The sequence below is a fragment of the Vombatus ursinus genome, unplaced genomic scaffold, assembly GCF_900497805.2.
Source record: "Vombatus ursinus unplaced genomic scaffold, bare-nosed wombat genome assembly UNPS02014786.1, whole genome shotgun sequence".
NCBI lineage: Eukaryota > Metazoa > Chordata > Mammalia > Diprotodontia > Vombatidae > Vombatus > Vombatus ursinus.
The window spans coordinates 28,412,209-28,439,272 of record NW_020954564.1 but is presented as its reverse complement, the minus strand read 5'-3'; the positions used below and the strand labels follow the sequence as shown (position 1 = coordinate 28,439,272).

Here is a 27,064-nt window from a genome sequence, read left to right as displayed (position 1 = left end):
AATTCAGAAAATAAGTGAATTATTGAAATACTTTTTGTTGTTCTTAAGTCTTTGGAAGCTAATCCATAAGAATTACTTCTTTTGTCTCTACTAATGCAGCAATAATTCTGAATAGTGACATGAAAAGAACTGAAATTTTCTGCCTTTTTCCCACAAAAAAATCTTTATCTATATAGTAACCAATGAAACTCATACACAAAGAAGATATTTTCTGGTTCTGTTAATTTGTATACCATAATTCAATAAAAATGAAATCGAGTTTGTATACATCAGTGTTTTAGAGGTCAAAGGAGAGGGGAGATGATATGCTGAATAAGAAGTCATGCATTTGTAGAAGTTAGAATTTTGGCATGTTTCCTCCTGTCTGTCTCCCATAGCTACCAGTGAGAACTAGATATAAAGTTCTTACATAAATCTATGGTTTTTTCAATGCTACTCTTTGGCTTTTGAAGGCTATGATGGTGGTCAAGGAATAATGGCATCAAAACACTAATTTTTAAAATAAACCCTAGTAGAACACAACATGCAAAAGTATAAATGGCAATGAAATAAAATCCAACATATTTCTGCCTCTTGATTTGTAAACCTCATTTTTCTATTTAATTAATGTTAATTATTTTCATTCCAAAGTACTGATGACAAATGACACTGTCAGGAGGAATCTAGAAAGCATTACAAAAAAATTAGGATGCTTAAGGCAGGAAACTGAAGAATTTAGAAGCACAGGTGGTGTTTTCATCACTGCTGCCAATCAAAGCAAAGCTTTGGGTGGGGGGGAGGATGCAGATGTGCAATATGAACAACTAGTTAAGAAGCTGGTGTCTGAAAAAGAGATTTGGATTTCTGGACTACATCTTAAACTCTCTGAGCCTCAATTTCCTCATTTATAAAGGAGGTAGGAGAGAATAATAGTACCTCACAGAATCATTGTGAGTCTCAAATGAGATAATAGACATAAAACATATGAATATCAGTTATTATGTGAGGAAATTCAGGAATCAGAAGGCATGAACATGACAGAAAATATTTCATTGAAGACTGTCAGAGTCACAAACAGAATCAATACTGTCTTCAGAGACCACCTAGCTAGAAATAGGAAATACATAAATAATTTAGGAAACAAATCATATTGTCAGCATGGAATTATGCTATAAAAGTAAAGAAAGGCTTCAATTATCTAGATATGTGCTGGAGCAAATAAGGTCTCTCTGGCCAAAGTGGAATATCTAATAATTTCTTGACATATTGTAATGAAATTTCATCCTTCAAAAGGTGGAGGAATCAATAAGGGAAACTTCTTATTCTCATCAATAAGGAAATGATTGCAGCAGTGGAAATGATGAGAACCTTGAAGAGAAGTAACCACCAAAACTTAGAATTTGTGATACAAATAGAAAGAAAGTCAAGCACTGGTTGATACAGACTCTAGAGTTTGGGAGAACAAATATCAAAGTGTTCAAAGAAAGAACACCATGGAACAAAATTCTATAAGAAGCCATCATGTCATAGGAGGGGTGAGAAGTTCTCAATGATAGAGAAATAGTAAAGTTAGGGAAGCAATTCTGAAGAAGATGAAAAGGAGGAAGTGTCTAAATAGACAAATTTAGAAGCACAAGGAACTCATCAAGCAACCTAGATTTTTTTTAAAAAAATGTAAAATCAATCAACCAACAAGCAGTTGTTTACTACATTCTAGACACTGTATAGATTGAGCTCACCATCATCATCACCAGTGTTCTATATCCATGATCTGAACCTCAAATTTCTCTCTGACCAGGACCACTTATCCCTTCTATTTCTCCCTTTGCCTTACTTCCAAACATATTCTTGATCCTCACTATGACCACCAGCCATTCCACCCCTTACTGTTCTAGATAAGCCTCCTGCTTTCTTACTTTTCCTCTTTAGTGAATTTGACCCTATAGCTATCCAGTTCAACTATATATAGTCCTCTATGTTTGAATCTCTTGCTCCTTTTTTCTATCACTATTCATGTTTTCCCAAACTATAATCAACCCTGAGTTACCCCACCATCCACCTTCTCTACTCCTAACTGAATGCTGCTGAATACTACTGGAGAAAGTTGCACAACCATGCCAACTGGGCCCACTATAAATTCATATTATCTAATCTCAACTGGGCCATTGATGCTGCACAGAAATCCTGTTATTCTTCCCTAATTGACCATCTTACTTCTCCTACAGTGGCAATTCCAAACATCTTCTCTCAAATGGTTCAATATCAGATACATTAAAGAAAGATGTATTACCATCTGTTTTGCCACTACACACCAATGACATAAAGCCTTTATACTTAACTTGCATCTGAAACCTGCTATACATGTCATCTCTCGCTGTGAGAATATAATTTCCTTGAGAACAGAGAACATCTTGTTTTTCTATCTGCATCTCCAGTGCTTTGTACATAGTTTAATAAATACATTTCAATTATTCATTTCCCAGTTTTCCTAAACTATTGGATCCATTTTTCTCTCAGCAGAGGTCACAGCCTATTTTATCAAGAAAATGAAGGCTATCAGTCATGAATTAGTTTTGGATCATTCTAGACCTTATAACCCATTCAATATTACTATCCATTATTTCCTTTTGTGTGCTAGTCCCTGAAGAAGAGTTGGATTTTTTTTTTTTTTGCCAATGGCCAACCCATCTACTTTATACTCTTGACCCCATCAGACCAGCTGACTCTCTCCAATTGTCACTCTCTCATTCTCTCCCTTGCTACTGGCTCCTCCTTCCCTGAAGACCACAAAAACAACCAGGTAGCTGTTCTTAAATAACCTTCACCTGACCTTGCCATAAGCTGTTGTCCTTTTTCTTCTATTTCTCAAAATTGAACTCTTAGGTGGGGGGGGGGATGCCTCTACTTTGTCTCTTCCCCATCACTTCTGAACCCCTCATAATTTGGGTTTTGACTTCATTACTCAACTGAAGCTTTATTCAAAATAACCCAAAATTTCCTCATTGTTGAATCCAATGGCCTTTCTTCAGTCCTCACCCTTCTTAACCTTTCTGAATCATGAGAAACTGTTGAACCTACCCACCTCTTCCTCCTGAGTACTATCTCTTTCCTCTGTTTTAATGTCAATGATATCTTCTGGTTTTCCTCCTGCTATCAGTATTCTCCTGCTGTAGGTATCCTTAACTCAACATATCCCAAACATACTTCATTATCTTTCACCACAAATCCATCACTGCAACTATATTGAGGGTGTCAGCATCCTTCTTCCAATACTGGCATTTGTATATTTTAAGTTATCCTCAACTCTTCCCTCTTCCTCATTTCTAAATCAGTTACAAAGTTTTGATTCTACTCCCATCATGTAATTTGCATCCATCCCCTTCTCTCCTCTCATATAGCCATTAAGCCCTTATTACCTCTTGCAGAGACAACTGCAGAATTCTAATTAGTCTCATTGTTTCTAGCCACCTCTTTCTAATACAGCCTTCACAACAGACAAAATATTTAACCTTCCTGGAGTACTGTATATCTGAAAGTGTCAGTACCCTGCTCTACAAAATTCAATGGCTCCCTATTTATATACAAACTCCTCAGCTTAGTTTTCAAACTACTTTACAATGTAGCATCATCTTACCTTTCTAGTTTTTTTAAACCTTAATTCCCTCCATGCATCCTATATTCCAGCTAATCTGTCCTATTTGCCATTCCCCAAATTTGTTATTTCATATCCCAACTCAGTCTTTGCACAGACCATCCCTTGTGCCAGCAATGTGCTTTCAGTTAGCCTCAACCTGTTGGTATCCCAACACACATCATTCATTCCAATCAGGTTGGTCATCATATTGTGCTGCAAAAATAGCTCATTGTTACCTCTGTTTCTTTACTCAGGGTTTTTGCATCCTACCCAGATGCTCTCTCTCCTACTTTTACTCTTATCTTTTAAGTTTTACTCAGTTCATGTCATGTCTCTTTGGATGATGTCCACCCACAGTGATAGCTTTATTTTTAATGCCTTTTACAGGTATTTCTAGACCCAAACAATAATACATATTTTACTACATGTATGACTTTGGGCAATTCACTAATCACTGACTGGACTTCAGTTACCTCATTTGTAAAACTAAAGTTTTAGACATTACTTCTAAGATCACTTTCATCTCTAGACCTTTGGCCCTGATTCTATTCTCTAGTAAGACAATGGTGTTCAACATAATACTGGCTTATTCACTAATTATTTGATAGGTGCCTCAGTGGCCCAACTATATTGTAGATTCCCTGTGAGCTGAAATCTTGTCTTTTTCTTCCTTTGTAACTCAATACCACTTAGCAGCAATAAATACTTAGCATGGAATTTTCGAGAAGGAAAATGACTCATTGATAACGTTCTTCAGATTTGTGTAAGTATCTCAGAAACCTATCAATTGACCTGAATACATTTTGCCTGTTTGGGGTAAAGCTAAACCAGCCTGCCACCCTGGGAAACGCTTTGCTATTTATGCTAGAGACATAGCCTGCTTTATTTAAAATATAAAAAACAAGCCTGTTTGTAAGAACGTTACTTAATACTGAATAACTTGCATGCATATTTGGAAACTATCAGTGAAATCACAGGTCCAGTCCCTATCCCTATGCTAACAGTGAAAAATTAGTGAAAGGTGTAGGAGCGGATTTGAATCAGAGGACCTAAATTCAACTCAATTCTGCTTCCTTTGTGACCTTGGATTAGCCACTTTCGGCCTCAATAAAATGAAGAGGTTGCACCAGAGACGAAATGATCTTTAAGGTCTCTTCCAGCTCCTACAACCTACGATCCAATTCTGAGTGATCCATCTAATAGCATATTATGTTGTCTGAGGCTGGACCGGCAAGAACCAGGAGCCAGAATCTGCCTTACAAGAAGGAAATTGAGGTCTTGCATGCATGTTCCCGGGTCTGCTCAGTTTTGCTTTTTCTCTCGGAGAATTCTTGGCCATTGGGGACTTTCATGAAACTAGAGATGAATCAGAAAAGTTTTGCCCTTGTTTTGAGAACCTAGATAACGGCATAGACACCAAAGTCCCTAGTCCTGCTCTGGCACCGGGAGCCCCCAGAAATTAGCCGGGACCCGCCAAATCCTGCCGAGGCTCCCGGAGGCGGCGAGGGGAGTCCGGCCGGCGGCTCGGAGGTCAGACAGACCGGCGAGGCGAGGGAAGAAGGAGGGGAGCGTGGGGCCGGGCCAGCCCGCCACCGAACGGGGCTTTTCCCCAGGGCCTGAGGCCGGCGGCCGCTTCTCCGTGGGGGGATGGAGGAGATGGGGGCGGAGGGGGGGGGGGGCGCGGCTGTGACTCTTGTGCCCGGGAATGCTCTGAGTGCCTCCGCCGGAGCTCGGGCCCTGCTCTGCCGCTGTCCCTCAAGAAGGAGCTATCTGACCCGTGGAGTAGACGCGCTGAGAAGAGAACCCGGCGCCCGCACGGAAGGCTCTGGGGGCGGCTCTCCGGGCCGCGACCGCCAAGGCAGCGACTTTGCCCGGCTGCCCTTAACCCTGCGGCGCCCGGAGCAAGAGAAGGGCGCGTGACGGGATATCACCCCTCCCCCACGCTCATCTCCCTGTGCTAACGGTCAGTCGCACGAGGCGCGGAGGAGCGTGAGGGAAGAGGACTCCCCCCTCCCCACTCCTCTCTGCCATCTAACGTGTACATACACACTCACACTCACACACACAAACATACACTCACGCACGCACGCAACTCGGTGAGATAGGCGGGAGTGGAGGGGAGAGGAGGAGACTGGAGGGAGGGAGGGAGGATAATAAGCTAACGGCTGGCTAGGCGCGAGGCGCTGAAAGGCTTTATTTGCCTGGAGAGGAGCGCGCGGGCTCGGAAGGCGGTTGGAGGGGAGGGGGAATTAACGGAGGAGACCAGAAGTGGCTAGGGGAGGGGGGAGCGGAGAGCGGGGGAGGGACACATGCGCAGAGGTGGCATAGCCGGCATGCGGCGCTCGCGCTCACCTCTTAAAAGAGCCTGGGCTCGGGGTGACCGCCGCTTCATTCCAGCCCGAGCGGCTGCTGAGTAGGGAGAAGCTCCAGGGAGTGCTAATGCCCGAGTAGGACCTGCATTGAACTGACGCTCCCTGGGACCTACTGGAGCTCTTAGCCCCCTCCGGCTTACCCCCTTGTAGCCGCTCCCCGACTCTAGGAATCGGCTCTTCTGGTCGATGGGACTGAACGCCGCGGAGCCGGAGGTGACGCCCGTCGAGGGGCTCCGGCGGCCCCCTAACCTGCCGGGAAGCCCAGGCATGGCTGGTCCGCGAACCTGAGGACTGGGGGAACGGCTCCGCCCGGCAAATGGGGAAAACGCGGGGCTGCCGCCGGGCCGGGCCGTGAGACGCCTTCTCCCCCAACGGTCCTCCCTCGTCCCCTTTTTAGCCCGGGTCCCGGCGCTGGGGCTTGGCCGGGAATATGGCCCTGGAGAAGCTCTGCTCCGTCCTCAAAGGTAAGAGCCAGCCCGCCTCGCCCGGGCGGGAAACGGCGCCCCCTGCGGGCCGGGCTGGGCCGGGGCCCCGCCGCCGGCCGCCGGAGCTGTCCAGGGTCTAAGGGACCCGTCCGGGAACAGGTGCCTCCTCTTCCCTAGCCCGTCCCGCCTGGCAGCCCCGGTCCCTGCCCGACCCCCGGCTCCTCCGCTGCCCCTTCCCAGACCCCCGACTCCGGGCTCGCTTCCGTGGCCCTGGAGCGCCCGAGCTCTGCGCCCATCTCCGCTCCTGCTCTGCGCCCATCTCCGCTCCTCCTCAGCGCGCACTTGTCCCCGCTCGCTCGGGGAGCACTGGATGCCGGCTATTCTCTCCTTGTCCTAAGGGAGGGACGGCGGCGGCCGGCCCAGCGTACCGAGACTTTGGACTGAGCTCCCCCTCGTTCTCCTTTTCTCCCTCCCTGCCTGTGCTGCTGCTGCCGCCGCCTCCGCTGCCGCCGCCGCCGCCGCTGCTGCTGCTGCTGCTGCAAGCCGCCTTTGTCACTCCTAGTGCATGCAGCCAGAAAGGATGCCCAGAGCGGCGCCGCTGGAGCTACCCTGAGCGAATGCACGCTTAAGCTGCTGTAGCGGCACCTCCAAAAACCTAAAATGTTTGCTTCTTTAAAACCACTTGTACCAAAGTGTCTCAGTGTAATTTAAAAGCAATCATTTTTGAACTCCTAGTCTAGAAAAAGATTATTTTGAGGAAAGCTAGATTAGTGATTGGAAGTGTCTGTCATTCCACGATTTACCATTAAGAAGTGGGTGTTTAAAACTCCTTTCAATGTCTTTGATTTTCATGAGATTTCTCATTTGAATATACAAAAATACTAGGAATATGTGTCTCAGTAATTTTAGATATTCCATTTATCCTGATTGTTGATGTGCCTTTCAGATCACTGTTCTCTGTGTTGTCTGTATTCATACTATCAAAGTAATTCTGTACTTAACACACAGTATTTGTTATAAAATCAAGTGCAATACGTATATGTATTTTTTCTGTGGTCACTTCTCATCCAGAGCAAAACCAATAAACACAATTCTAAGCAATTTTCTTTAAGAAAAACATTTCCATAGCACTACTTTGCTACATAGATAAGTCATTCAAAAAAAAGTAAGCTTCCTAGTTGAGGTTTAGAACATGGCATTGATGTTCTAAATTCATAGTATTCAGAACGTTCTTGTATTTGTGTGTAAAATGCTCATGTGTTTTACTTCCAGCCAGAAGCAAAATATGTAAAGTCAAACCTGTAGAGCTTATAATTTTCAGTCCTCTGCTTCTCAATTCTGAGTGTCGTATGTTGATGAAAGCCATGCACAACTGACAGACAACAACATTTTCTGAGACTGATTTGAAACCCAAGTCATATTGTCACTTGTGGCTTATGAGTATAACATTAGAGAAGCTGGTTGCACTTTAAAATGTGAGGGGTTTCCTATTTGTGTTTCTTTGTCCTTCCTCTTCATGTCTCTAATCACAGTAATACTCCTTGATGGTGGTGGTAGCAATAGTGATAGAGGAGGAGAGTTGGGAGGCTGCGACACCACTGCAGGCTTTCCTGAAGTGGAGCTCAGCCAACGCTGACCCGTTTTCTAATGAGGTACAATGTCTCTGGGGAGTGTGGCTTCTTTCAGTCTTTTACACTGGACTTTTCCATGGATGCCATCTCAGTTTGACAAAGTGATATTCCTCCCTATATTTTGAGTGAGATCTTAAAACACAAAGCTGTTGCTGTTTGGTTGTCTTCCTCATTTCTGACACTTAGAATTAAAATAGTCTCCTTGCCAAAACTAGTACACTCAGACAAAACATAGTTATTTCGAATTTTCCAAGAGGTAAAGGGTCTGTGTTATGTGTTTGGTTTTTGTTTTTTTTTTAATAATTAAGGTTGTTCCTCAAAGTTGCTTATGAATTTCTTTCTAATTCTCAGAGAAAAACAGCACAAGGAACCAAAGGGTTTCTCTGTCCCCCTACTTCAAGTAAAAAAGTGGATTTTGCCTTCCTTACACTGTTGTAACCTTTTTACATTTCATGAAAAACTTGAGCATTATATCAATGTTTTCATCAGTCTCTGTTTCCATCAGAAGCTTGTGCCAAATTAGGAGGATTTTTCTTTCCAAGTCAGGTCACAGTGAGATAAAAGTTAGTTTGTAATGAAAACAAGATAAATTTTCAATTAATGACCTTCAAATTAGCAAAACTTTTGTCAAATTGATATTGAATAATTAGCAAATTCAGTGTTTTAACGTAGTTAATAATTTAGGTACCTAAAAGTTTCCTAAATTAACAACTGAAATCTCTTTACCAAATTTAAATAATTCCATTTGATTTCTTCTTGCACAAGCAGTTTGCAATAAATTAACAAGCAAGACTTTTTGGACAATGAATATTTACTTATCTTCCATAATCAGATTTTCAGAAATCTGAGAGCATATAAACCATATGTTCATTTCCACTCCCTAGATTCTGAACTATTTCTTATTGTGTCTTAGCTATAATAAATAGAATAATCACTTGTAATTTTATTCTGTAGTTTTAAAAATATGCTTAATTTCTTATTAATTTAAGTAGAAGTTATATATATAAAAGTGTTATAATTTATTTGTATTCTTTTTATAATAGAGGCTGTGAACTTAAATTCTTTACAAATTTAAGGATAGATTAATTTCAACAATGTCTTTTGATAATCATCTTAAAGTAATTAAGAGGCACTATAGTACTCTTAAGGCAGCATGGGACAAGTTCTTGAAAGATTGAAACAGTATTAATAACTACTATTAATTTAAATTAATAATAAAACATTAAATGAAGAGTTAAATCATTGGCCTGGAAAATTAGGAGTGGGTACAAGATAAGATGGAATTTGATGGGCTAGTAGTTAATTTGTTATGCTCATTTTCTAGGCATGTTATATGTGTGTGTTTACACATGTGTATATATATGCACATATATATGTTTACACCTCTATATGTATGTATATATATGAATAGGCATATGTGTATATGTGCAATATATATACATGCACACATTCCATATGGTAAAACCTAATGTGGCAATGGTATTCCTTGTAAATATCAGGAAATATTACCAGAAAATAAAATTCAGTCCCACCACCAAAAAAATAAATTCTTAGGTTTTCTATAATGCTACCTGTTTTAGTTTTCCATATTTCAGCGATGCTTTTACCTTGTGCCAATGCACTTTGTCTTCTTGGGCCACTAGAAAAAAGAGGAGTCATTATCAGTTATCATACCTGTTATTTCTTTTAATTACCCATTTTTATTTAATGTAGGCTATATGGTAGAGTAGAAAGAACCCTGAGTTTAGAGTCAGAGGACCTGAGTTCAAATCCTACCTCTGCTACTTTCTTGTCCTTAGTAGTCTATGTATGCTCCAGTAGATTCCCATCAAATATAGCAAGTCAGCCAAATTCTAGATTTCAAGTTATAAAATTGTAGTTGCATTTGTGATGTTGATGTTACAGAGGAAAAACAACTTTTCACTGGCACTATTAAAACACACACACACACACATACACACACCCCTACCTTGGAATGTGATAGACAATCAACTTTTTATTCTACAACCTTAAACCTTATTTAAAAAAAGAAAAATTTAACCTGTCACAATGACTCAGAAGAGTAAATCAGCTATATAAGAGCAATACCTAAAATGAAATTGTTGGGATACAACTTCAATTAAATAATCATTTACTAAGGGCCTGTAATTTGCAATACACTGCACTAGACCCTGGTGTATACAATCCTGGTTGCCTTGGTTGAAAGATGACCTGTTAACATTGTTATGCTATAGGTAACAAGAGCAGGAAAGAGATTAATCTAAAACCTCAACTTTTCTTCCCATTCAAAATAACTAACATTCATTTATATATAACTTCTGTGATTTGACGGAAAGTATAAAGCTGGAGGTTGAAGGAAAATAGAGGCAAATGTTATCTAAAATATGATTTAGTATCACAATAATGAGAAGGTAGTCCACTCTTGACTAAGGGTGTCTGAGGAAGAATCTGTGGTAATTACAGTAGGAAGACATGCATAACTGTCTTCTCAGGAGCACTTTTAATTTCCTACAGTGGGGTTTGACAAGGAGGCTGTCAGATTTTTCAGAAAAGAGAAGGCACCACTGCTACAAGCTACCTTTTTTTCCTGGAAGTGATTGGCAGTGTGATTAGCAAGCATATGCTGGGATTCAGGGATTTACAAAGTTCACTAAGCTTTGTATACTTCCTGACAAGTAGATGTTTAACTACCATAAGGAAGATTGGATGGTAAGGTTAAGCACCTTCTTGTTATCAGGTACATAGTAAAACATTTTTGGACCAATATCTCCTATTATTTAAAAAAAAATTACTACAATGACTGAATATCTGCAGCTCTTGATACTTAAAAATACAGACTGGGCTATAGATGGAATCTCCTCTGTTTTCCATTGAAGATCCCTTTTTACATTCTGGCTTAATAAAGATTTAAAAAACAACAACAACAACAACAATGAAATCATGTTATGGAAAGTGGGATTGACCCAAAGCTGTGACTAGGCAAATGTTGAGTGATATCTCAATTCCTTTGCTCTCAACCCTCTTCATTAAGTTCTCAAAATAAAAAAAAAGAAATAAATATGCCTTCACTGTGGTTCCTAGTGGCTTAGTATTGTGTGCTAGGCAGTCAATAGATATTGACTGATTTAAGATAGCATGATTGTTGTGAGAAATAAAGGCAATTGACTAAAGGAGGTAGATTGAAGTTGGTAGGGACTTTAAAGCCCAAGATTTGCGGTTTAAATTTAATTTGAAGAAAATAAATTTTACTTTTTTCATTTAGTATAATTGGAAAGAAGAACCTTTAACTGGAAAGCCTAAATAAAGACCTGAAGAAAGTAGAGTTAAAAGCTAATATTGGCCATTTTGATGGGATGAGCTGGAGGTATACCTTATACCTACAGCAGCATAATATAAATTCATATCCTAACATCCTTCTTTATTAGAAAGAAGTGAGCCATAATTAAGAGTATTATTATCCTTCACATGAATTCCAGAGTCAAAATGGCTAAAAACATTGCTTTTCAACTCAGATGGTTATTAAAAATTGAATTCTTCCCTTTCAACAAAACTGAATAGACCTACATTTTACCTCTAAGGTTACAAAGTTTGAGAAACATGGTCTAGACTTGATCTTCAACCTTAATATAACAATAATTTAAATCTATATAGTGCTTTGGAATTTGCAAAATATTTTATATACATTATCCCATTTGAACCTCAACAATTCATGAGGTTGGTATGAAAAGCATTATTCCCATTTTCCAAATGAGGAAATTGAGGACAAGAGAAGTTATATGGCTAGCCCAAGGTGATAGAGATGGCCAGTAAGTGTCAGAGGTGGGACATGAACCTAGGTCTTCCTGACTCCAAGTCCTTTACTTTGTCCATTATGTCATGCTGATGGCTTTATGTTTTGCATGCTCTTTCAAAGCATGGATTGTCTTGGGTAATCTCTGGATTTGAAAATTCATTTCAAATGACATGTACCTAAACATCTGTTACAGACAAGGCATTATGCTAGGTACCAGGGATACAATGATTTTTAAAATGGTACAGTCCTTACCCTCAAGAAGCCTGTATTCCACTGGGAATGAATACAGAGAGCAAAGTAGAGATCCAGAAAATTTGAGATAGAAGGAAACATCCATGTCTGGGACATCCATAGCAACTGAATTACCATGAAGGAAAAGACATATTCTGAAAGTTAGAGAAGAGGAATGCATACATTTCAGGTGTGATAGAAACCTACTCAGATGCTCAGATAAGGGAAAAGGTATATCAAATTTGAGGAAGAGCTAGTAGTCCAGTCAGCTAGAATATGAGTATGTAAACGATACATAAGAGTGTGTGAAGGGAAGTAATGTGAAATAAAGCTATAATGGAGCCAAATTTTGGAAGATTTTATTTTTTTAATTGGAAGATTTTAAATGCCAAGTTAAGAATCTGTATTTTATCCTATAAGGAACAGAGAATAACTAAAAATTTTGAGCAGATAAGTGACATAGTTAGAACTGTGCTTAGGAAGATTATTTTAGCATCTGTATGAAAGATGGTTTGGAGAGAGAAAGAGACTGATGACGCCACTCACTCCCATGAACATTTCAGCCTTGAGTCACCCTGTGTCCCCTTCCTCCCACCTCTACCCTATGTCCCAATGATATTTTCCTAGAACTAAACTAAGAGGAACTTAGAAACCCACAGAGTTCAACCTGAGACAAAATCTGATTTGGCAGCCTTTTTATCACAGTTCATTTCACTGGTATCTACTCTGTATAGGAGGGGCAGTTGAGCCTAAGTTACTTGTTATCCTGCTTTACCTTATTGGTCCCTCTCAGAGCAAGGCTTTAATGAAAATCTGAGACTTCCTAGCTATATGCTTGCTCTGGCATTCAGCAACTTAGTCATACTCTCCAATAAACATTCACTAGATTCTCTCTGAATTCCCTCAACTCCAAGCTCCCATGCTTACATGGGACTACGCTCTCCAGTACTGGGACTACTTCCTGATGTTATTAAAGTATCCTGAGGAAGAGTAAGCTACCTTCCTTGCCACCCACACTCAAGGAACACTCTGTTCTCAATCATCCTCAACACTTAAAAGACAATGAAGTCTATTACAGTATTACAAGTAAAGACTATTACAGTAGTACAAGTAAAAGTACCACTAAAGATATGAAATAAGGCAGCTTGTCAGAATGAACAGAAAGAAAGGGAATATGTGAAAAATCTTATGTTAGCAGAACTAAGAAGACTTGGCAACTAATTAAATGTGAGAGATGACGGGGAAAAATTAGTGAATCATTTAATCAGAAGGCAGGAAGAGCAATAGAAGTTTTGATGAGACAAAGGGCAGGAAAAAAATATAGAAGTGCCTTGTATGTTAAATAATTCCATTCAAATTTTATTTGTTCAGTATTAGGGTTATAAACAACTTAAGTGCTATTAACTTGTCATAATGTTAAATTGCAGCAGGGAGATACATCTTCACCTAATTGCTCACTGGTATTCCATGATGTTGGACATTCATGACATTTGTTTTAATAATTCAGCCTGATTATAGCCCAGCTTCATTATAAAGAATCTATTAAATTCTCAGCCAGACTTACATGTTTGTTATGACATGTTACTAGGATGATTAATAGTCACTGCTTTACCACTAGGAGAAAGAGAAGCAGATGTTTCTAGGTGCACTACAGAGTCCCTCCTTTCCGTATTTTTATAGTATCTTTGTTTCAAATGACACAGTTTCAGAAAACTAATTTGTGTGCAATTCTAGAGATGTAGTATCAAATGTAATAAGCATTTTATGCCTTTGAAGCTTTAGTTATAACATTTTATCCCACTTGTGAATAATATGATTGATACCACCAGTAAACCAAATTTGTGTACAGCCAGATCTTTATTAGGCATTGTCTATAACTACTTAATTCATTTTCTTCAGTTCATTTTCCTGTCAGTTTTACTGGTGGTCCCCTGGTTTCAATTTACTCTTTCTTTCTCGCATCATACTTACTTATACATCTGCTATGTGTTGTGCATATGGAAGTTGTTTATTCATAAACATGCCCACTTGCCTCCATCATTCATTAGCTAAAATGAAAAGAATACAACAACTAAAAATTTTACTTGTCTGAAAGGTGGTGCCTCTGCAGCAGAGTTTCTTGTAGCATGGGAATTCTCTGATTATTACCATATTTCCACTGTGAATATACTTGTCCTAAGAAATGTAGTGATATCTCTACCTCAAGAGTCAATCCCTCTAACTCAAATACAATTTAGGTATTTGGGGAGTTCACTGAAAGATTAATTCCTTAATGGCGTTTTATGCCTTCAACAACAACACTGATTGCCCCCCTCCAACCCCTCTCCCAAAAAAAGAATAAAAAGAGAGGAAAAAATTTAAAAAACTGAGAAGTGAGCTAGAGTAGGTCAGCAAAACTACAAAGGCTAAAAATTGAAAAGGATTGTTAACAAGTAGATCACAACTTCCTTAATAAGGTCAGAGACTATTCCTTAAACACTCTTGTATCCTCCAAACCTAACAGTACCTTCCACATAGGTACACGCTTAATGTTTCACATTAGAATGGGCCTTAGAGGGAATCTAGTCCAATCTCTCATCCTTGCAGGAATCCCCATTATGGTTTCCCTAGAACTTGGACATTCAGCCTCTTCTTTAATATGTCCAGTGGTGGAGAACTCTTTCATCAAGAGGAAGTTAATTTCATTACCAAACGACTTTAACTGTAAGAGTTCCTCCTTACATTAAACTAAAACCTGCCTCCTTGTAACAACTTCCAATTGGCCCTAGTTAAGTCTTTGGAGCTACATCAAATATATCTAATCCCTTTTCCAGTCACAGGCCTTCAGACTGTTTTAAGACAGCTATCATATCTACCTAAGTCTTCTCTCAAAGCTAAGGATCCTTAGTTCCTTAAATTTGTTTTAAGTATGTTTATAGTATGGTATTCAAAATTGAATAGGGTTTTTGGTGGATTCTAACTAAATAATAATACAGAAGGACTAGATAATTATTTTAATGCAAATTAAAAAGCATTTAGCATTGGCTTTTGGCAGCCACCTCATACTTTTCACTCTTGTTGAGCCTGCAGGCCATCAAAACCTCTTAAATCTTTTGCACAGTAACTACCATTATGTCAAATCTCCTCAAATCTATTTATACATTTGATTTTTTAAAACTTCATTGGATGGATGGAAGGATGGATGGATAGTTGACAAATAATATAAAAACACGTCTATATATGAATGTTAGGTTACAGGGATAGAATTTTCCATTCAGGGGAAAATTATCATGAAAGATAGCACATAGATAGAAATAGAAAATAAAGGTGACTATCATAGAACTTCACATTACAACAAAAAATCATCTCAAGGTAATGTAGTGTCATTTTGACCTCTAAAATGTTCACTTGTACTATAATGAAAAATTTGTTAGGTTTCATTTTTTAAATATAGATTGTTTTGTAGCATAGAATTCTGCACAGCTGTGAAACTTCTTTAATTGATTTCTTTGAGGCTGCTGCCCCCTTTCTGTTTTTATCATATAGAAGCTTGGATGTCAGAGAATCCAATTGAACTTTCACTGACATAATACATTCATGAGTAACCCACTATGCATGGAAAGACAGTATTGTAATCCAAACTTTAAAATTAAATTTAAATGTAAAACATTCTATTTTAAAACCTGTTTGAAATATGGTAGACTTGATTCAAGAGTTTATTGTATCAGCAGCATTTGTTTTAAAGATTTAAAACTTATGCTTTTTCTATCCATAGCTAAGGAATAATCATTACAGATTCATACTTCAAGTGCAGATATAAATAAGTACAAATCAGATTTTTTTTAGTGATTTTTCTAACACTAAGCAACCAAGGTAGGATTGTTTTTTAAATCTTGAGGTTGAAGGCCAATTAAGAACAATGATTTTATTTCTCTAAGTTTTGCCATTGATTTTTCCTTGGAAATATAATGCATCTTCAACTATAGTTTTATTTTAATATGTGTTTTCTGTTCTTTTACTAGTGTTGCTAATAACAGTACTTGTAGTGGAAGGCATTGCTGTGGCCCAGAAGACCCAAGGTATGGTATTTATAGTGACATTTTATAGTATATACAAGATAGTGGGATAGGCTAATAGAAAGTAATCTAGCTACTGAATGTTATTTCCATAATCCTTCTGGCTGGTTCTAGTGACCTAAAGCATTCTGTCAATACATATGCCTCAGTTAACTGAGTTCAGCTGCAGTTAAGCAAAGTAAATTATCAATAGCTATTCTTGCCCTGGTTCGTTCGATAGTCTGCTATTACTAATAGCTTCTGGCTCACAGTGGGATTATGCACAAAACTGAGTAAGATTCATGCTTAAACATAAAGCAGGAAAAGAAACCTGTTTTTTGCAATATAAGCAGAGAGGCAGCATGGTATACTAAAAAGGACTCCTGATTTGAAGGCAGTGCTCCTTTTAAAAATTCCAACTCTCCAACTCCAAACTGTTATTTACTACCTGTGTCACCTTGCGCATGTCATTTAACCACTCTGGACCTCAGTTTCCTCATCTGTAAAATGAGGGGATTGAATTAAACTCTTGCTAAGATCCATTCCAACTCTCAGTCCTGTGACTACAAAAGAACTCCACAGTACTCAAACCTTGTAAACCTGTTCAAATCTTCCTGGATATGAAAGTAAACCAGCTAAATTACTTTAGGTCAGGTTTTCATGACAGAGGGCATGCCCTTTCCTATATAAAAGCTCTTAATGTTAATTTATTATTGAACTATACATAGGAATTGTATATGAAAATAACTGCAGAAAACTTTAGTTAAATTTCTGAACACTGAACTGTGTTGATACATGAGTTGCCTGCATAGGCATCATAATAATGTCCTTAGTGACTCTGCAGTTATTTTTTTTCTCGAGACTGAGAAAAAAATCAAATATTTCTCAAGACTGAGGATAGCACACCATCAGGTAAGTTAAGGCAATGCCTAAGGCCCCAAACATCTTATTTTCCCTTTCTTCTATGCCTATGGTACATTTCAATCCTCCTAACATAATATACAGAAATCTATATTCCCCTCACTCCTGCTAAAGTATGTCAAATTTGCCAAGGATTATATTAAGTATATTTATAATACTCTGAATATACAATGGTTGAAGTTCTGTGTGTGTGTGTGTGTGTGTGTGTGTGTGTGTGTGTGTGTGTGTGTGTGTGTGGTATTGGGTCTCTTTGATCTGCTTTAATTCATAGGTTTTAATAATTTTTTTCAAGATGGGCAGAATATTGGAATTAAACATGTTCCAGCTACCCAGTGTGGAATTTGGGTTCGAACCAGCAATGGAGGTCATTTTGCTTCTCCAAATTATCCTGAATCATACCCACCAAACAAGGAGTGTATCTATATTTTGGAAGGTATTTTTAAATGTCTTTTTCCCTTTTGAATTTTACTATTGATTATAAAATTAAAAGAACTGGTGATGTAGTTTTAACAACTTTGAATCAAATTAATTTTTAAATATTGATCAAACAAGTAAAAATAAATGCCTCTGAACTTTAAACATTCATAAAAATGTAATGGTAAGCTAGGTGGTATAGGGGGTCAGCTAGTTGGTGTAGTGAATAGAGTGCCAGGCTTAGAATCAAGAACACTCATCTTCCTGAGTTCAAATGGAGCTTCAGATTAGTTGTGTGACCTTGGGCAAGTCACTTAACCCTATTTGCCTCAGTTTCTTCATCTCTAAAATGAGCTGGAGAAGAAAATGGCAAAACCACTCCAGTATCTTTACCAAATGGGGTCACAAAGAGTTGAACATGACTGAAACAACTGAACAACAACAGCAAAGAAATGTCTAGGTTTTTTTAATTCCTTAAAAGAACTTTCAAACGAGTAAAAGTATTTGTTTCAACTTTTTATCTCTTCAAGTATCAAAACTAATGGGAAAGGTTTCTGAGAAACTTCCTTAAATATTACTGAAATAATTTACTGGAGCCTGTGCAAATTTCTGTTTATAATCCTCATTAATATAACTTTACTTTTCTTGTTCATCTTTTCTCTGTTTCTTTTTCATTGATCTGTTATGTTTCATGAATTGAATATTTGCTTCTTGAAATCTTGATTCCAATAAAATATGTGTTTAAGCAATGTAATAAATAATATATACTGGGGGTGAAATTATTATTGTTCTACAAAGAATAATGCTATAGTTAATATAATATAAGCTATGTATTCTGACCTATATTCTTTGTAATGTTTAAGTTATTAATAAATTCAACTGTGGCTCTGCCAGTTCCTCTTGATTTATTCACATTGGCTCCAAGCATGTTATTTCATTCATATTGATGTCCTTAGTTGTAAAGTATTGACTCAGCAGTTATTTCCATTTTTTTTCCTCTTTAGACCTTTTCAGTGTTTGTACATTACATAGTCTCTTCTTTAAAAAACTTTTCCAATTGACTTTCTATGTTACAGCGGCTCCACGTCAAAGAATAGAACTGACCTTTGATGAACATTATTATATAGAGCCTTCATTTGAATGTCGGTTTGATCACTTGGAAATTCGAGATGGGCCATTTGGTTTCTCTCCACTTATAGATCGTTACTGTGGTGTAAAAAGCCCTTCATTAATTAGATCAACAGGCAGATTTATGTGGATTAAGTTTAGTTCTGATGAAGAACTAGAAGGACTGGGATTTCGAGCAAAATACTCTTTTATTCCAGGTAAGAATTTATTTTTTCAGATAAGGCTTTATGTTTTTTGAAGACTACCTCAAAACAGAGAATTAAAGCTAGAAAGGAGATCAACTAGTCAAGCTATATCCATTGGCACAGATGCAGGGCTATAAAGACATTAGGCAGAACCTAAAAAAAGTACTCTGCAAACAGAACCTTAAGAAAAACTACCATTGATTCTATACTGCTTCAAAATTTTGATATTCTTTGTCATTATAAAATGTTATTATAAAATGTTATAAAAGTTTCCCTGGCTCTTTTCATGTATTCACAATGGCAATCTAGATGAAACAGAAGAATTCACCCAACTAATGCCTTTATCTAGATTAATTGATGTTTTTTTCTAATATATGAATTGACTACTGTCTTTGGGATTGATTTTTCAATAATAACTATTGGTCATTTATTGTACAAAGAAAAGCACTGTATTAGGCATGATGGAGATGTAAAAGCAAATGAGAACCCTGAAATCAAAGGATTTACAATATAGTATCATTTAGAGACTTATTTTCAAGGTATTAAAAATTTTTAAGTCATTGGCATATTGCAGTTGGAATACATCTTAGAGGTTTTCTTGGCCAATCTCTTCATTTTACAGATGAGAAAACTGAGGCACAGAAAGGTGAAGTAATAGCTAGTTAGAACTGGAATTAGAATCCTGGTTTCCTTATTCCCAGGTCAATACTCTTAAAAGGACAATATTTTCCCCAAAACTGTAGTCTTTTGGTATATTCTATAGGCTTTTAATTTTTTACCTAATGACATAAAATCCTATGTTACAAATGGGAGAAAACTTTGGGTAAGAAAGCGGACAATAGAAAACAACTAATTAGAGATATTCACTTTTTAAAGAATTAATGTATATAAGAAATTTCTAAGTTAAACAGTTCTCTGGAAAGATAATAGATAATCTTCTAACATAGTAGGTACCTCACAAAACAAAGAATGATTCAGAATCTCTCCACATTTCAGAAGGATACCACTAAAAGGAAGAACTGCAGGCCAATGGGGTAGAATTTAGTGGATTGAAGATTCTGAAAGTGTTGTATGAACGACATTTTAAATGACTTTTTCTGCTTGATTAATTAAAACTCAACTAAACTTGCACCTGAGCTCTTTAACTCTGTTTTATTTTATTGTAGAATTTTGTCTTTGTTTGTGAATACTACAAATTATAACTTGAAAGTGACTTTTGGGAGAGAGATTTTCTAAGGTAGGATAGATTTTGCTTTCTTTGGATTTCTCTCTCTAAGCTGAGATGCTTAGAATTATAATAATTTATTTAGTAAAATTGTCTCAGGTAAGTTTGCCCCCTCTCCAAAAAAAGTATCCTAGTTATTCCTAGTAAATAGAAATGTATTGGGGGCAGCTAGGTGGCATAATGGATAAAGCACTGGCCCTGAAGTCAGGAGGACCTGAGTTCAAATCCAGCCTCAGACCAAATACTTGACATTTACTAACTGTGTGACTCTGGGCAAGTCACTTAACCCCAATTGCCTAAAAAAAAGTGTATTGGGAGAATCTGGGTCACAAGTATCATGAGTACTTTACTACATAAATTCAGATATCCCTTTAGCTTTGGAAAAATTATTTTATAAAATAACATAAGCTAATGCCAAATGTATCTTATAGAACAAAGTTTTCTTTACAATGTCTTTTTGAAAATCTTCTTGGGGCACAATCATATGATGCCAGATGACTTGAATTTGGCTCCTATTGTTCTTTTAGTGTCTGATAATTCCCTGTCTAACTTTGGGCAAGTTAGTTCACTTCTCTGAGACTCAGTTTCCTTATTTGCAAATTAAGAATTAGATTAGAAGTTCTCTAAGGCCCCTTCTAACTCTAATAATTCTGATTCTTATTCTAAAAATTGTGTTTTACTAATTATTCCAGAAACTTTGTGTTTGTCATCTCCCTCATTTTGTTAAAGTTTAGCTTTAACCCACATAAAGTTGTTCTTATGATATGGGAAACAACAGAGGGAAGAGCAACTATCCTCTGGTTCTTTTCTAATTTTTTTATGATATGATCTTTAATAGTCTGGTCACATTCACTTTGATTTTATTGTGGCATATTCAGCAAACTGTTGGTCTAAACCCAATTTCTGCCAGACTTCTTTCTAGTTTTCCCAACAATCTTATCAACTAAGAAGTTCTTTCCTAGGTAATTTATGTTTTCATATTCTCAGAAATAAGTTGTAGTATTGCCCACTAGATAAGAGAACTGGCCTTGGATTAGAAAGCTCTGAGTTCAAGTGCTGCTTCTGCCATATACTGTCTGTGTGACCTTGGGCAAGGATTTGACCCTTCAGTGCTCCTGGGAACTCTCTAAGACCATAAATTGCATAGAAGCTGACACCTATATTGGTAAGAGTTTCCTTATCTGGAAGTTCCCTAACTCAGTGAAGTTATAGGTTTAGCCCCTATTCCTATTCCATGTAACAATAATTTATACAAATGAAGTTAACTGATTGGGGTTTCAAATAGTGTGGCTTGTTAAATTGATAGCTTTGTTTATTGATGCCTTTTCAAAGTAGTTTAAATATTTGTTCATAAATATTTGGTCTGTGCATAACCAAATCTGTGCCTGTGTCGACATGGTTCCAAACTATCTACCAGTTCAGACAATTTATTTAAAGCTTAGTCATTCATTTGGGTGTTTTATCTATAAGATACCTAACAACTGGTTTGATTACATTGACCGGGTATGCTGTGTCATGTAGAATAGTGGTTCTTAGATGGCAGCTAGGTGGCGCAGTGAATAGAGCACCAGCCCTGAAGTCAGGAAGACCTGAGTTCAAATCTGACCTCAGACCAAATATTTGACACTTATTAGCTGTGTGATCCTGGGCAAGTTACTTAACCCCAGTTACCAAAAAAATATATATATATATATGTGTATTTTATATATATATGTGTGTGTGTGTGTGTATATATATATATATATATATATACACATATATATATATCCTATGGATCTAGGTTGCCAACTTCTTTTTACCACTATAAAAACAAACAGACACTTCGCCAGAATGAGATGTCTGGTGCTTCTTTTGCTGAGATGCCAAGAAGATGCCATGTTCTACTAGATATTAATTAATACCATGATCAAAAAATGTTATTTTCATTAAATAAATACTAATATAACAAGGTACCAAACTACAGTAAATGGAAAGGATGCTCATAAATCACTAGTAGTATGCACTGATCATGCTTTGAGAACCACTGGTACAGATAGACCTTGTTTGAAATGGATCCTAACTTCATGGAGCATAAAATATAGTTATGAGAATGGGACACGACAAAACAAAATAGCACAGAAGCAATGCACAAAAGTGATACAAGCAAACTACTATGTGAGGTCTAAGAGGGGAAATAATCATTATCAACTAGAGGGATGGGGTCAAGGAAAGTTTCCTAGATGTGGGCCTTAAAAGACAGATAAAATTGAATCATGAGAACAGGGAAAGGGAAGGTATTTCATGTTATAGAGAACAATGTAAGCAAAGGCACATATGCAGAAAAGCATGGGGCATGTAAATAGATCAACAAAGCTATGTCACGAAATTTGCTAAGCCTTGAACCAACTCTAAAATCTTTTCAGTACTACTGATTGTCTTCTTTTTTGTTGCAGATCCAGATTTTACTTACCTAGGAGGTATTTTAAATCCCATCCCAGGTCTAGTATTATATTGTCACTTTTTTTCTGATGACATTTACAATGAGGCTTATTTTCCATTGACATCATTTATGTGTCCCCTCTAGATTGCCAGTTTGAACTGTCAGGAGCTGATGGAATAGTACGCTCTAGTCAAGTAGAACAGGAAGACAAAACAAAACCTGGACAAGCAGTTGACTGCATATGGACAATTAAAGCTACTCCAAAAGCCAAGGTATTTGTATGAAATCAGTCATTTTAAGTGAAATACATTAATTAGGATTTACATTATATGCTACTTTGGTTTAAATAGGCTGCTTTGGACTATTATATCTATTAATATGTATAACAACTTTTTTAAAAAATCAGTTCAACAGATATTTATTGAGCACCTATCATTGTTATCATAAAATTGTCCTAAATGTAATGTTTGAAAGTTAAGGACTAATACAAATCCACTATAATTTTTAAATTTGCAAATTCCCAACTTTTTTTTTTTGAGAAAATTGGGTTTAAATGACTTGCCCCGTATCACACAGCTGGTAAGTGTTTAAGGCTGAATAGGAATCCAGGTCCTCCTGACTCCAAAGCCAGTGTTCTATCTACTACACCACCTAGCTAGCCCCCAATTTTTAAAGTATAAATTAATGAACCGCATGCTAATCATGGATCATTTATTAGATATGTTACAGTCTTGAAACTACTCTAGGTTAAAAATGTTTTCATTTCTAATTATGAGTTTCTTTCATTCATACTTCTAGGAATATGTGAGTAGTTGAAATTATGTCTAACAGTATTTGTTGTCTCATATAAATCACCTTTTAAGAGCTTATGTATATTATAGATTTTTCAGCAATTTATCTGTTTAGAATGTGCATTGTCTTAAAGAAAGTCATTAAAAGTAGGAAGCTTATTATTTTTCGTTATTTTAATGAGTCTTCATTTCAAACTGAAATGGTAATCAAGTTCCATTTTTTTTTAAATTTAAAGGATAAAATGCCTCCAATTACTCTGTGTTTTTAGGATGAGGCAAACTACTTAATCAAAATAAAGATAGAAATATTGCCTTCATGATTGATGTTCAAAAGGCCAAAGAGAGGGAGATTTGATAATAATCCAACTAAAATTCAAGAAACTAGAAAATACCTGTTTATAAGCACAAGAGCAAGAAGAACACAGAAAAATAGAAGAAAGTACATCCTTGGGGAATGTTAGAAGTGGAAGAGAGTACAAAGACCATTTTACAAGTGAGGAAACTGAGGCTTAAGGAGGTTGTGACCTGCAAATGGTTGTTGTAGTTAGTAAACAACAGATCTAAGGCTTTCATTGGGCTCTCCCAACTGCCAGTACAGCACTGCTTCCAGTATATTATTCTCTAAGGCAATATTTAATTCCATATTTTAAAAGTATAACACCAGCATGCTAGGCAAATTGGGAGCTATACGAATTGCCCTTTCATCTATACTGATTAGCTTTATTCTAAGGATTTCTTTTCATTTCTATTTGTCATTAATCATACTTATTTTTAATATTTCCATATTGTTATGAATATTACCTGAAGGTATGTCCATAGCTAGGTTATAACTTTCAAGATTAGTTTAGCAATACTCAAGTGGAAATAGATTATCTTGTTCTCATGTGCCTCAACATGTGTCTTTATAACTAATTTCATAAGGATTATGACTCTAACTAGCATTAACTCTGTTTTGGCTCACTGGCATATGTTTACTTATCTTTGATAACAACATAAAACAAACATTTTAATTTTCATAATTTTGATTTGTTGATTTTATTCTAAAGTATAATATCTTACATCACCTAATAATGGACACAGATAACACTTTTATGAAGATATGTACCATTTTTCAAGATAATCAAAGCATTAGATTTTGAAGTAGACAACCTGTTGCACTACAAGATTATCATCTACCACCACTGTCATGCATCAGAGTAGTAAACAGTTCATTAGCATTAAATAGAAACAAAATATACCTAATCAAAATAAACTCTTCAATGGGGCAGCTAGGTGGTGCAGTGAATAGAACACTGGCCCTGAAGTCAGGAGGACCTGAGTTCAAATCTGGCCTCAGACCAAACACTTGACATTTACTTGCTGTATGACCCTGGGCAAGTCACTTAACCTCAATTGCCTAAAAAATAAATAAATAAGCTCTTCAAGCTACATCCTTTTAATTCATAGAAGTTATTTTTCCATTCCATTAAAATATACTTGGGGAATGAAATACCTACAGTTTTGTGGTATTTGTATTGGTAGATTCATTTGAAATTTGTGGGTTTGAAGTGGCATTGGTATGCTATCTAAAGAAAATAGGATTGTATTCTAATTAATCAAGCAGTGAGTAAAACATTGGCTATCTACTCCATTAGAATAAAGAGAATTTGTTTTTAACTAAAGCATTTTCTAAATTAAACCATCTGTAAGTAAATCATAATCTGAGCTGAAGCCATGAGGATGATCTATTCATAGATTTTTAATCATATCATTCTATGTAATAATTTGTTGTAAGCTATACTTTAATGTGCATAACATTGAAACTGGTCAGACTGCTTGTCGGTTACGAAGGATTTTCATATGTGCAAAAACCAAAGTACAAAGAATTATGCCTGGCATAGACAGTAACAGAACTAAGACGTTCATATTCCTTTTCTTGTAATGTATCTATAACCTTCCCAGTCTATTTAAGTAGTACCATTCAGAATTAAGAATGTCTGAAGTTGCAGAAATTCCCCATATCACCTCTACATCAATAAGAAAATTTTATGCCATATGTAAGCCTCCTGGAGAACAAAGTAGAAAACTCACAAACAGAATTGAGCAACAAAGCAGGTATTTTAAGCAACAAAGTGTCAGATAACAAGCAAGATGTTAACAAAATTAGAAATATGAGGGACATGGGGTATTTAAAAGACTGCTAATAGCAACTACTTTAGTGTTACAGATCAAATCTCTCTCCCATCTGGAATAAAATTAGTGGGATCAAAAGTCAGTGGTTTTATTCAGTTCCACAAGGTACTGTGTTTCTGCAGTTAATCAGCTAGATTATTCTAAGGTACAAGCACTAAGTTTAATTCACTGCTCAGACTATTAGTTAAGACAACCAAAATAATTAGAATACAGATTTCAATTATTTTAGCAGTTGGTTGGCCATTCAGTGATCAGAACCATTCACTGCCCTCAACTATTACCATGTAATAAGGAAAATCAAATGGCTTAGGTTAGTGATCAGTTCAGTGGAACTCACTGACATCAGAGTTAGACAGAAATACGTATGTGAGCAACTTCAGTCAAAAGCAAATTTCATCTATTTCATTAACAGATTTATCTGAGATTCCTAGACTACCAAATGGAACATTCAAATGAATGCAAGAGAAACTTTGTTGCAGTGTATGATGGGAGCAGTTCTATTGAAAACCTGAAGGCCAAGTTTTGCAGTACTGTAGCCAATGATGTAATGCTTCAAACAGGAATTGGAGTGATTCGAATGTGGGCTGATGAAGGTAGCCGGCTTAGCAGGTTCAGAATGCTGTTTACATCATTTGTGGATCGTAAGTAAAGAATACATTCCCAGAAGCAAAAACTATGTGAGAGATTTTTCATATTCTTTGAACAGTCTTATATATGAGCAGATTTTCACTAACTGGCCATTTAAGAAATCTAGATGATCAATATACCAAAAATTATTTTTGACCTGGTGTGATTCCACCAGCTCTTATATTATTTTTTCTTATTATTTGTGCATAGCCCCTATGGGAATCTGACCATATCTAAAAGTGATGAATCATAAAACGTCAGTCAAACTCACTAGGATGATTGGTTCTGATATTGGATTCATAAGAGTATTCAAATCAACCCACTAATTCTGTCTATTCTCTTTAAGCAAAATTTTAAAGCCCAAATGCCTCATGAATACCTCACAAGGTTTCATTGACATTATAAATAGATCTTTGGAAGAAATGACATTTCAATTAACCTTAACATTTAATGTTGTCTGGTTTTCTTTGGGACTAGGCTGATAAATCTACCTAAGGATGATGATTTTCTGTAGATTATTGGCTCAAAAATAGATTGGACAGAATAAAAATTTAGCTTATGCTATGCCAAATTATGTTCTATAGCAAAGAATATGTAATGAGGTTCTATCATATTACATTCTCATCAAGGAATGCTGGAATGAAGCGGCATATAATAAATCAGAGAAACAAATATTAACCTCTGTCTTCTGCCTGTTTCATGAAGATGGTGTGAAGATGAACTGCATAGTTTCTGTAAAGCTATTTGAGCCCTCAGAAACAATAAAGTTGTATACAGATATAGGTCTTGTTTATGAAATTTTAGACAATAAACCATTTTTGATTGGTAGTTTTTGCCTTCATGTGATACTTCTTCATTAATAGTGACTTTGGGTTTAGTAATTTCATGTTGCTGCTTTATGATTGTATATTTATATGGCAAAACATATTAAAATATGGCTGAATTATTAAATCTGGCAGTTTAAATAATCCCTTTGAATTGCCACATGGTGATTTAGGCTGTAATGTTTCTGAATAAATAGTAAAGACAGGATATGACAACCTGAACTAACCAGTTCTGTCATTAATACATATCTTCATTCAA

General features: G+C 36.8%; 1 protein-coding gene across 1 annotated transcript in view; it reads left to right on the top strand.

The window, feature by feature from the left end:
• The first annotated feature begins 7,954 nt into the window (after window positions 1–7,954).
• The window catches only part of NETO2 (neuropilin and tolloid like 2), a 33,687-nt gene continuing 14,577 nt past the window's right edge, over window positions 7,955–27,064 (top strand). Inside the window, exons 1-7 of the mRNA XM_027868012.1 lie at window positions 7,955–8,062; window positions 16,060–16,123; window positions 17,313–17,453; window positions 18,511–18,759; window positions 22,405–22,449; window positions 22,536–22,663; window positions 25,767–25,995. Of these exons, the coding sequence (XP_027723813.1) occupies window positions 7,955–8,062; window positions 16,060–16,123; window positions 17,313–17,453; window positions 18,511–18,759; window positions 22,405–22,449; window positions 22,536–22,663; window positions 25,767–25,995 (964 nt within the window). The remainder of the gene's footprint in view (window positions 8,063–16,059; window positions 16,124–17,312; window positions 17,454–18,510; window positions 18,760–22,404; window positions 22,450–22,535; window positions 22,664–25,766; window positions 25,996–27,064) is intronic.